At 27.7% G+C, this 12,491-nt stretch overlaps 2 protein-coding genes across 4 annotated transcripts; both read left to right on the top strand.

The window, feature by feature from the left end:
- Positions 1-70: 70 nt before the first annotated feature.
- LOC130662965 (uncharacterized) lies at positions 71-6,415 on the top strand. 2 transcript variants are annotated; one of them, XM_057461963.1, is made up of 6 exons: positions 71-562; positions 706-1,881; positions 1,960-1,992; positions 2,102-2,341; positions 2,412-4,829; positions 4,899-6,415. In XM_057461963.1, exons 1-6 carry the CDS (start codon positions 422-424, stop codon positions 5,112-5,114), a joined length of 4,224 nt encoding a protein of 1,407 aa, XP_057317946.1. In that variant the 5' UTR covers positions 71-421; the 3' UTR covers positions 5,115-6,415. The 2 variants fall into 2 exon arrangements, with proteins under 2 accessions (XP_057317946.1, XP_057317947.1); XM_057461964.1 differs by lacking the exon at positions 1,960-1,992 and having other exon boundaries at positions 72-562; positions 4,899-6,413.
- Positions 6,416-8,018: 1,603 nt separating this feature from the next.
- LOC130678618 (BTB/POZ domain-containing protein KCTD5) lies at positions 8,019-11,814 on the top strand. 2 transcript variants are annotated; one of them, XM_057485948.1, is made up of 4 exons: positions 8,019-8,283; positions 8,451-8,747; positions 9,644-9,772; positions 10,895-11,814. In XM_057485948.1, the coding sequence occupies exons 1-4, from the start codon at positions 8,092-8,094 to the stop codon at positions 10,922-10,924; spliced, it is 648 nt and encodes a 215-aa protein (XP_057341931.1). In that variant the 5' UTR covers positions 8,019-8,091; the 3' UTR covers positions 10,925-11,814. The 2 variants fall into 2 exon arrangements, with proteins under 2 accessions (XP_057341931.1, XP_057341930.1); XM_057485947.1 differs by lacking the exon at positions 10,895-11,814 and having other exon boundaries at positions 9,644-10,101.
- The last annotated feature ends 677 nt before the right edge of the window (positions 11,815-12,491 follow it).

Below are 12,491 nucleotides of genomic sequence, written 5' to 3' on the forward strand. Positions count from 1 at the left end.
ATTTTAACAACAACCAACATCACCAACACGCCTTTCTACTACCCCACCAACACCAATATTCCATAAACATATATATGTATATACCTATAGGTATAATATGCTGCTCATTTGACTTTTCAAAGATTGTTTACAAGCAATCGTCAATACAGAGCATAAGCATTACAATATAAATAATTTATAAAATATAAATAATAGACTGGTTAAGCGTAAGAATAATCCAAATAATAATAAATAATAAAAGTGTTGTGTGATAAAATGTACTAAGCGTCTCTCTCAATGTCCTGCTGGCGCTGGATTGATTGCTATAACGCTTATAACGACAGTCATTTGGCAAGCCACTTGTTGCGTCTAGGTTATGGTGTCATAAACAATTGTTATCATGCTGATAAAATTAACAATAAATTGATTATTAGTAATCATAATGCAAGATCGTGTTGTTGGAGGCATGGAGGCTCCTGGTATCAGCCTCTTCCAGGGCTCCGATAGCATCAAAATAAGTACTATTGCACACAGACAAGAAGAGGATGAGGAACAGGAGGATTTGAAGCGACGTAATGAAGAGGTAACATGATACTTATTGATGTACAGATACCCATAGTTATCATTTTTTAAATATTTAGTTGATATTTTATTAAATTGGATTTTTTTACCCGCGACATTCAATACCCGGAGATTTTTAATTTTCATTTTGGTTTTATTTTATAGATAAAAGATATTTTGACAAATGCCTTTGAGGATTTGGACGAGGATGACGAAGTGAGCTCGGTTAACAGTAGCAATTTTCATGATACCCGAGATGCAGACCCAGATGTCAGCCATAGCTTAGTAAACAACTGCTCAAAAAGTCAAATAATTAACAATGACAAGGCAGCGCCTACACTGTCGCAATATCAAAAAGACTTTGGCATCTATACGTCCGAGGGGAAAGCTAATTATGCTATGAGTACTCCATATTATACTGGTAAAACGAACTCCGATATGCAGCGCGAGTTTGATATTTATGGACAATTAGGGACACCGCGTACGAGTAACAGGGACAACAACTCGTTAAATTCTATAGCTGAAAGTCCGTATGAGTTGCCGCGACCACCGAGTCTCACTAATCCAATGACGTTTCCGAATGATTTAAGAGCGCAAATAAATGATGGGTACACTTTACTAGACAATTATCCATCAAATTACGAAACTCCGTCTAATCATTTCGAAAAACAGAATGCTAAATACTCAAACAATGGATACATCGAACCTTACGACAATAACAGTCCGCTAGAAAATATTAAAGAGGTTGGCAGTGGTGACAATGACGTTGGCTCTGATCACTACAATCATTGTTACAAAGTCAGTCCCAATGGACGGCCGGTTATTAGTAATGACACGAACGCTTACAAAACTGCTGAGTACAATAGCAAAGAACAGCTAGAAGTACTTTATTCGGTGAGGATGCGCGAGATCCAACGGCTGACTGAGGAATTCCAGCAGCTGCAGCAGGAAAAGGAGGAAGAAAAGAATCAGCTCTCGAGGAAGCTGGCGTTGACTCAAGCTGAGGTCGAGAGATCGAATCTGTCGAGAAATCAGGCCCAGAACGCACTGATTGACGCCAAGGCGGAAATCGCTCAGCTTCAGGGACAGATAGACGGTTTCAAAGAAAAAATATCTGTTTTGGAGAAGACCAATAAAAATATGAGCGATGAATTGAAAGTAGCGAAGAATTCAGTTGTTGATTTGCAGCAGAAAATCGCGGTATTGGAAAGAGTACAAAGTTTACAAGCTAACGATAAGACTCATGAAAAATTTTTGAAACAGGCGCAAGAAAAACACAGTATTGAAATGAAAAATATGCAGACGCAGGTCGATTTGCTCACTGATAAACTTAATGAGAAGGTATTTTTTATTTATATTTTATTTAAATATTTTTATTGACTAACTATAAATTAGTACTTAAATTATTTCGTTAACAAGCCGCCTAAAATGGATTTAACGCAAGACATATCGGCAAGTTTAATTGTTTAGTTTAACTGGAATTTTAATTTTTTATATTCACGACTAAGTATTTTATTTTAATTAATTTTTTTTATTAATTACTGGTTATTATTTTTATTAGGAGTCAATGTACGTGAGCTTAGAGCATAAGTTAGCGGAAGTAAGACGAGCACATGAAACATTAATGGTTGAAAAAGGTGACACGATGAACCGACTGTCAAAGGCATTGGAAGAAAGTCAAATTCAATGTCGTAATCTCATGGCAACTAACAATGCTCAGGAAATTATGCAGTTGGAAAATCGTGTCAAAATTTTGACCCAGGAAAAAGAAGAAGTTCTGAAAACAGTTCAAGAATTAAAAGTAAATATTTTAAAAATAATTAAATAAATTGATTAATTACTTGTTTATTTTAATTGTAAATAATTTACAGCATAAATTAGACGTAGCTAAAAGTGACGCCTTGCAATATGATTCACTGTTGACGTCAACGATGGAAGAAGAATCGGATTCTATTAGGCAAATGAAGCTCGGTGAGCTGCATAATAAATCAAGAAACAAATCGGGCGAAGATATCACGAATAAATTACGGGGTGAATTGCACAGATGTATCGCTGGTCAAGCAATAAAACGTAAGGAGATAACGCGACTGGAGAATACATTAGCGCAGAAGGACAAAGAGCTTGAGAAGGCTCATTCACGAGCTAATACTTGCCAACAAGAGGCCGCCCGTTATGCAAAACGTGTCAATGAACTCGAGCATGAGCTTAATTCTTTTATCAGTGATCACTCGATAAAAGCGACAAATCAAATTAAAAAGTTAGCAGAACATCTGACTGAAGTGAGGGAACAGAATGCGACGTTGATGCATGAAAAAACTAGACTGCAGGAAAAATTAGAGGAAACTCTGGCGAATCAAGAGGAAACCATTCGTAAAATTCAGCATGAGACTATGGCGCAGCAGGAGAAAGAAATAATTGGTGAGTTTAATAAAGAGTACCTGGAAATTCATGACAAGGCCGTCGAACGTGCCCGTCAAGAAGCGCATCTGGAAATAGTGCAATTAACCGTGCAATTAGAGCAAACACAAAGAGAACTTGATCGCGTTAAGGAATTGTACATAGAAGTTTGTGGGACAAAAGAGCAGTTGATAAACGACCATAAGGAGGAAATTAAAACGTTGAAAGAGACTTATACTAATCTAGAGATGCAGAAACAGGAGATCGATTACGTCAAACTGGAGCTTGAATCGCAAATTAAAATTACCCAGCGATTAACTCACGAGTGCGAGTCTTATAAAAAAAAAATAATTGAATTAGAAAAGGATTTGAGTTATGAACGCAAGAAGAAAGTTGAGTATGCGCGAAAAATTCATGAGGAAATTGAGCGAGCTAAAGAAGAAGCACTTGCTGAGCTTCGCAATGCTTATCCTGAACGACAAATCAGTATTCTGTTACCCGATCATTGCTCTGAACATTCAGATAAAATAGCCCAACTGGAAAGTGACTGTAAGCGTCTTGAAGAGAAGCTGTCGAGTGCCGTCGAGGATCAACAAAAAATGACTGAACTTGAGAGAAATTTAGATGAAGCGAAAATAAAAATAGCGCAGATGGAAATTTCTCATGAAACGTTGAAGAGGAAATATAGTAATATCGTTAATGAAAGAAATGATTTATTGGTAAAGTTGTCGAGACGTGAGCATCAGTTGTCTGATTCAAAACACAGCAGTGAGACCAAGGAAACTCACCAAGCAAATTTGTCTGCTAAAATAAATTTAGAAAATGACACGTTGAAAAATTTGTGTGAAAATTTACTGAAGGACAAGATTCAATATCAGACGAGGATCGGCGAGCTGGAAAACCAATTGACGGAATGCAAAAATAAGATTGCGTATTATGAAAATAATGTAAGCAGGTCACATGACAGTTTATCGAATACGCGAAATGACTTGGAGAAGGAACTGAATCAGTACAAAGAACTGGTGAGGCAGCTTACTGATCAGTTAAATAGCAGCAAAAATGACCGTAGAGATGATATGGATGAACAGAAAGTAAAACAGCTGGAACTTGAACTCAAAGAAAAGGAGGCACAGCTTCAACGGCTTAAAGATTTAGAAAAAATAAAAGATGAGAGAGATAGTTTGATAACAAAATTAAAAAATCAAGCTAAACAATTTGAAGAGTATGTTAAAAATCAAAAACAAGTTTCTGCAGAATTAAATTTGTCACCACGGAGTACCATTGAAGCCAATGATCTTCAGAGGATGCGTGAAATGTCTATCAAAACAGTGCGCGAAGAAATGGAGCAAAAGGTCGCCGAAGAGCTGAGAATAATCGAGGACCAACATCGTGCTAAAGAAAAAACTATCGAGGATCGATATAAAAATATTCTGTCGGAATTGAATCTCAAGTATGCAGAAAAGACTAAAGAACTGGAAGCCATGAGCGAAGCCATGCTGACGGAAAAAATAAAACTGCAGTCGTCTTTCAAAGCTCAGGAGCAAATAGTAACTCAGATGATTGAACAAAAAATTACTGAGTATAAACAAGAATTATTGACGCGTAAAATTACCATTGAAAATTTACAAGTTCAGTTGAGACAGAAAGAGCTCGATATTGAAGAAGTTAAAAATGTTATGGCCCAAGTTATGCCTGCTTGGGCTGCGGAAAATCAGACAATGAAAGAAAATGAAGCTAAGATGCAAGAAGAAATTAAAAAATTAAAAGAAATGGAGGGTAAATTTAACGATGAGATTAATAGATTTAAACAGAAAGAAAAAGAAATGAAAAATAGTATTGACACATTGAAACATAAGTATCAATCAGCTAAAACTACTGCCAATAATTATAAGGTAATTAATTTAAAAATTACATTAATTATTTAAATTAATTTTATAACTTTTTTTATTTATCGTTTTTAGGAGTACGCGGAACAAAAGGAAAAATTTTTAATGGGAGAGTGTAAACGAATTGAAGATGGTTACAAAAAAGCTATAAATCAAGTACAACAAAATGTTGACGAAATTGTCAGTACTCAAGAGTTACAGATGAAAGAAAAATTAAAAGAACTCGAAAGTCAGTATGAAGAAAAGCTGCGGCAAACGCGGCACAAAATTAAGTACAAAGATAAACGTTGAGGTATAAAATATTAATTATACGTATATGTATGCATATATAAAACAATATATACATACATACACATAAATAAATAATATAGGTACGCAATACTAGATCTGTTTCCAGTGAATGCCTTTTTTCTCGATTTAGAAGAGGCTAGTTATTTTTTAATACAAAGCACTTTATCGTACAACAATTATCTAAATATTATTATTATTATTATTATTATATATATATATATTACAATTTTAAATATTAGAACAATTAAGAACGAACAAAAAATAATTCTAAAATACTCTTGCAAATATATATTGCTTTATTAATAGTTATAATTCATTATAAAAATCAAAGTAATTATTTTTAAAAAAATTGTATATAGAAAAAAAAATGACAATTTTATTAGAGTCGTTAATTTTTTTAAAATTCAATGACAATTTTTTTAATTATACATCGTGGTTGATATTTAAACAAAAAACAAATTTATGGGAACAATGACAAAATTTTAGTGTATGGTGACCACGTTTTTTTTTTTTAAATCGTTTGTTCTTATTTTAATGTATAAATCAATCGATGCTTGCCAAACTTAAATTTTTTTTATATTAATTTTTATTAGTAATGATAATATAATATAAATATATAATTTTAATGCGTAAACATGACACTACGTAAATATAGTAGTATTAGTAGACGTAAAAAATATCAAAATTAATTTTACAAATGAACAAAAAATAAATTTATAAATTACAATGTACAGTATTGTGCCGGAATCTCTACATTTTGCAGTAAAAAATAAAAAACATTGCATAGTAATTAATGAACAAAAAAAACAATATATGATTAAGAAATAAAATAAAATAATAATTGTAAGTATAATTATAAGAACTAACAATTGTATAAAGTTTATAATAATTTTTTTTATTCTTCTAAATGTAATTTCAGTACAATGTGCGAGTATAAGCAGCCATACGGTAAAAAAAAAAGTTAATAAAAAATATAATATATAGTAGAGGCAGGACTGATAGAATACATTATACTTATATTATTATTAATAATTAAAATTATTATTTTACTTTATGTCACATTAAAATTTTTTTATACTCCATTTGTCATAAACTTAAATCGAATCTCGTGTTTTTAGTATGCAAATAAATCATTAATTATAAATAAAAAAAAAAAAAAAAAATATTGTAAACTCTATAAAAGGAAAAATATTAAAATATTTAAAAATACATTTTAAAATCATCACTAGATAGAGTATTATTAATTATTAATTAGTCATGTATTTTTGTAACTAAAATATTAATTAATTTATTTTTTGTAATACAAATTTTATGTGACATTAAATTGTGTTTTTTTTATTTCTATCCTTATTAATTTTAAATTTAAATAAATTTATGTTTTTTTTTTTATATTTTTGAATAAATAATATTAATAAGACAATTAATACTTGATAAATTTTTAATTATTACAAATGTTTAGAGTAAATTGTTAAATTCTTAGTCTTCATAAAAATTCATTTCCATAAATTTATATATGATAGTGAAATTAGATGACGTTCTGATACTTTGAGATAAATATCAATAATCAGCCATAACGAACGATAATTTTTGAATCAAAATAAATTTAATATTAATAAAAAAAAAAGTCATACGAGTTTTAAATAAAGCGCGTGACAATTGGCAACTTTTAAAATTTTAGACTAAATAAATAATATGTAAGTAGAATAAATTTTAAAAAACGCGTAATTGGATAATTTCAAAATCAGCGCGCGCATTTTTTAAAATTACATTATTTAATTAATTTATTTATTTATTTATTCAAAATTTATGAATTTTCGTATGTCTGCTACATTCACACTCATGTTTTAAAAATCATGATACTGAATTTAGCCGAGGTCTAATAATTTTGGATTTTTTAAAAACGATAAATTATAAAAAAAAAAGTATTTAAGAAAATTGCATCTACAGTTTTTTAAATTTTCTACATGTGCATATTTTTAGTTTTTTTTTTTTTTAAATTAAATTATTAAAAAGAAAGTTTGAAAATTGTTAATTGTTAAAAAAAAAGTATTCAAGAAAATGCATCTACAGTTTTTTAAATTTTCTATATGTTCATATTTTTAGTTTTTTTTTTAAATTAAATTATTAAAAAGAAAGTTTGAAAATTTTTAATTGTTAAAAAAAAAGTATTTAAGAAAATGTATCTACAGTTTTTTAAATTTTCTACATGTGCATATTTTATGACAGTAAAGTTAGCAGACATTTGAAATTTGAATAAATTTTTTTTTCCAGGTAAATAATAAAAAAAAAAGTATTTCTAAAAAAATACACATGTAGAAAATTTAATAAACTATACGTGCAATTTTTCAAAATATTTTTTTTAATATTTATTTTTTTGTTAAAAAAGTTCCAAATATTATTAAATGTCTGCTAACTTTATTGTCATGCATATTTTTAGTTTCTTTTTTTTAAATTAAATTATTAAAAAAAAAAGTCTGAAAATTGTTAATTGTCTGCTAACTTCAGCATCATTAAAAATCTGGGCGCATGTTTTCAAATATTTTAAAAATATTCCGTATCATAGTCAACTCCTTTCCTTTCTATTAAAATAAAAATTCCTCGGATATGATCCAACAATTTATCTAATCAATAAAAATAATAAATATTTATCTGCCGTAAAATAATTTTATCACTAAAAAGTCTGGATACTGACAGCAATTGGGTCTAGTTTCGTTACTTTACCCTATTAATATTTTTGTTAAAAGATCATCAACCTATTTGTCTACAGGTAAAAGTATCGAGATGAGTTGAAAGTTTCAAGTCACAAATCGATTATAAAACTAATCGATATGAAAATTATATAAAACGATATATGGTACAGCATATTGTAAGGTCGTTTTTTTTTTTTTTTTGTAAATGTGTGCGCTGTGTGTAGTTTGTACTTATTGTTAGTCGAGAGTGCAGAGTGTTGTCGTTTATCAAGTAGTTAAATGCCAAAATGGCGGACTTCAATGATATAAATTCTCACAGTATGACAGAAAATAATATATCTAAACGTTGTAATAATCAATGGGTGCGTTTAAATGTCGGTGGGACGTATTTTTTGACAGCTAAAACGACATTAGCACGAGATCCAAATTCGTTTCTGTATCGACTATGTCAAGAGGACTCCGACCTTATTTCCGACCGGGTTAGTTTATATACATATTTATTTACTACCCGCGTAATTTTAAAATAAACATAATTTATCATAAATCCTATTTATAAAATTTTTATTATCAATAAGCTTGATAATAATAATAATTATTATTATTATTATTAAAACTAATAATCAAAATTTTTGGTGTCAACTTCCAGGATGAAACGGGAGCTTATCTGATAGACCGCGATCCCACGTATTTCAGTCCGGTCTTAAATTACCTTCGTCATGGAAAATTAGTTATAAATAAAGATCTCACTGAGGAAGGTGTACTCGAAGAGGCTGAATTTTATAATATTACCGAATTGATAAGACTTGTCAATGAAAGAATAAGTATAAGAGACACACGACCAACTCGTGATTCTAAAAAACATGTCTATCGAGTACTACAGTGCCATGAAGATGAAATTACACAAATGGTATCAACGATGTCCGATGGTTGGAAATTTGAACAGGTAGTTTTTTATAATTACATTTTGTAAATAAGGTAAAAAACCTAGTACTCGATCAGGGAACTAGTACCCAATCACTCATGTATTTTTATATCTATATTTACTAAATTTATTTATATACAAACACATGGAGTAATCGGGTACTAGGTCTCTTACTTGATCTAAAAAAAAAAATTTTTTTTAGGGTAGAGGTACCATTTTCGGTCACTTTAGGGCCAGTTTTGGACACTAAAAATTCAAATAAATTAGTTTGAGAAAGACGCAATGTCATAATTTTTAAAATGTGTGCAGAGATAATTTTATTATACTATTGCAATAGAAATTTTATTTAATACTTTTTTATTAATTGAAATAAAGTATTAAGTGTCAAAAAATAGAGCAGTGGCAACAAATGGTACTTCTACTATAAAATTATCAATTTCTTGCTGAAACATCTTTTTTAAATCTACTAAATCATTAACAGAAAATAAAATCTACCTGAAGATCGGAACGTTTTTCGCGAATCGAAAACGAAAAAATTTATTAAATTTTACTGCTTGAGGGCGATTGGAGGTGGCTACAATTTTCGACCAACACATTTAATTAGCGCCTATTTGAAACATTCCAGAAATTTAGATCAAGTAGATTTTTTATTTTTCGTTCTGCAGAAAACGTTTCGATCTTCAGGTACATAAAATCAAAGAGTTGACTACTGACATAGTCCTAAAACTTTAATTACTTTTATTCATTAATCTATCCCTGCATTATTTTTAATCGTTACCGTTTTATTAAATATAATCCAAAATATTAATTTGGAGTAAACGCTTTTATAAATTATTACCCCTCTTAATTTACGATAATAAAGATGATTAATTAAATTTAATAGATAACCAACTGATGTTATTTAAATTATTTTATAGCTTATTAATATTGGATCGCAGTACAATTATGGGAATGAAGATCACGCTGAATTTTTGTGTGTCGTAAGTCGTGAATATGGACCGAGTCAATTGACAAGTAAAGAGCAGGAATCCACCGATCGTGTAAAGGTACCGTCTTATTCGCATTCTGCTCACGCCAGCCGAAATAGTCGTGATTAGCGCGTTGTTTAAATTTTTTAATTATTATATTTTATCATTATTATTACTATTATTATTATTATTATTATTATTATTATTATTATTATTATTATCATTATATTATCATTATTATTATAATTATTATTGTTGTAGTTATCTTAATTATTATTATGATTAATGTTATACATTTTATTAATTAATTTAATTATAATTATTTTTTCAACGCCGACGTAACAACCGATGATCTTTAAAATTTTTAGTAACTATCATTAAAATACTCCAGTATTATATTTTATTTATTTAAATTAAATTAAAATCAATCAAAAGATATTAATTTATGTATTTTCTTTTGTGTTTTTATTTTTATTATTTATTTATTTTTTTTTTTTATCAATAATACAAAATGTTTCGTTAAGAATCATTTAGTTTTTAGTGTGTATACTAATTTAATATAAAATTTATTTATAAATAGACCTGCATGAGCATGTCCCGTTTATTATTTTGTGTGTTAATTTTTAAAATGATTATTTATAATTAAAATAATTGTTATTATTGTACAGCATGCTTTTTATTTAAGTAAATAAAGAAAATAATTATTTGTCTTTTTATTGGTTTGGTTACTTTCTATCCTTTATCCAGCATGATTTTAATATTTTGCATGGTTTATTTTTATCATGGGTTTATTTATTTATCAGGGTACAGCTTTTATTGTTATTTTTATAAACTAAGTGAAGTGTAAATAAATAAATACAGCAGATAAAAATATTTGTGTTTGAAATTGTTGTATTTACAGGTGAGTAATTTGTGATTGTTATTAATTTGTTAAACTTATAATGGTTTTTATTAACAAGGGGTCTTAGTTTTTAGTTTTAATGCTTCAGATCTAGTTACGTCGGTAGATTAGTCCATTTTAAATATTTATTAGTTTAAAAAAATTCTATTACTTATTCAATTTTTTTTTAATCATCAAATTGTTGAAATAAATTATTATTTATTTAAAAAATAAGTAGTAGAGTTTTTTTGACGTGTGTTTATTATTTTTATATAAAAGTATATTTATTTAAATTAATTAAAAATATAATTAATTTTTAGGTGTTGCAGCAAAAGGGTTCACGAATGTAATCATTACATACTTTGATTTCTTCCTCTGCCCAGTCCACTATTATTTTTAATGTTACATTTAATTAAATTAAATTAATTAATTATTTTATCCGCTAATATATATATTAATAGATATATATTTCTAGCAATACATCTATCTAGTAATGCGAAGACTGTTTTATGTTTTTCTTGTGATTAATTTTATTTACAATTAATAATTGTTACTAAATAATTTTTCTCGTTATTTATTTTTTATTATCTATATATTAATATTAATTAAAGAAAAAAAAGAACAAAAATAATGAAAAACTACGAGATAAATTTGAATATAAAAAATCTTTGTCATTTAAAAATTAGTAACAAGGACAATATCGATTTACACGAGTTAATAAAATGTAAATTTATACAAGCGTAATCGTGACTATCTATTAGAATTAAAATAGATATATAACATATATAATTGGAAACATTAAAATTTTACGATAGTTATTAAGAATTAGAATTTTTTACTAAATTATTGTAAAGAAAAAAAAAGTTAAGGAAAACAAATAAGATTTTTTTTTTTAATTATAAAGTAAATTAAACCACTAGCGCACTGCCGCCGTTTGAGAAATAAATATAAAGAAAATACGATGCAAAAACATAAAATTGAAACTTTTATAAGTAATACGATATAAAATATCAAATTATTAAAATATATAATCGACAATGGCAATTATAATATTAAATCAAACATGATATATTAATATTTATATATATATACATGTAAATATATTAAAAGAAATAAAAAGTTCATAAAACAGTTTCTATAAGAGGACCAAACTCTCATTACAATTAAATTAAATCTCATTAAAAAAAAATGAACATTAAAATTCTAATACCTTTACCTCGATTTGTTAATTATTAAATTAAATAATATTTTTAAAAATGTTTTTGCAAATAGTTATCAATCGTATTTCTTATTAAAAAAAAGTAAATTAATAAATACTCAATTATTGTGATAAATGATATAAATTTTTCAATTATCACATCAACTGGCCTATAAAAAAGAAAATAATTAAATAAATTTCACATTTTACACTTAATTAATAAGCAAACAACAAATATTAAATTATGTTTAATTATTAAATAAATAAATATATATAAAAAAAAATGTTAGAACATTATCAAAAAGATAAACGAAAAAAAATACTAAAAATAAAGGTGCTTTATAAATACACGTTATTATATACTTAATTAATGAAATAATTAGTGCAATAATCTGGTATTTCATTAAGGGGGGAAGTTGGTCTGAGATACTAAAGAAGCATATTTTTGTGATTTTCTGTTTTTCAGAGTATATTCTTTATTAAAATTCTCAAAATTTGTGACATTATTAAGCATCATTCCAAAAATATTCTGCTAAATTTTCACAAAAAAATATTGAAAAATTAGCCAGTGGTGGTAGGGAGAGCCGAGCCACAAAAAAAAAAGTCTTCATACCGTAAGCAAGATAACTCATGACTGCTTCACCTAAAATCAAAAAACCAAAAAGATTTCTTCAGTACATAAGTCTATCTTAAATTTGAACGAAGGAATAAACAAAATA

The sequence above is a fragment of the Microplitis mediator genome, chromosome 2 (assembly GCF_029852145.1).
Source record: "Microplitis mediator isolate UGA2020A chromosome 2, iyMicMedi2.1, whole genome shotgun sequence".
Taxonomy (NCBI): domain Eukaryota; kingdom Metazoa; phylum Arthropoda; class Insecta; order Hymenoptera; family Braconidae; genus Microplitis; species Microplitis mediator.

Coding starts and splice junctions, on each gene's coding strand:
- LOC130678618 (XM_057485947.1), top strand. CDS start 8,092: ATGGCGGACTTCAATGATATAAATTCTCACAGTATGACAGAAAATAAT. Junction 8,284..8,450: donor CCGACCTTATTTCCGACCGG/GTTAGTTTATAT, acceptor GTCAACTTCCAG/GATGAAACGGGAGCTTATCT. Junction 8,748..9,643: donor ATGGTTGGAAATTTGAACAG/GTAGTTTTTTAT, acceptor ATTATTTTATAG/CTTATTAATATTGGATCGCA.
- LOC130662965 (XM_057461963.1), top strand. CDS start 422: ATGCAAGATCGTGTTGTTGGAGGCATGGAGGCTCCTGGTATCAGCCTC. Junction 2,342..2,411: donor AAACAGTTCAAGAATTAAAA/GTAAATATTTTA, acceptor AATAATTTACAG/CATAAATTAGACGTAGCTAA. Junction 4,830..4,898: donor CTACTGCCAATAATTATAAG/GTAATTAATTTA, acceptor TATCGTTTTTAG/GAGTACGCGGAACAAAAGGA.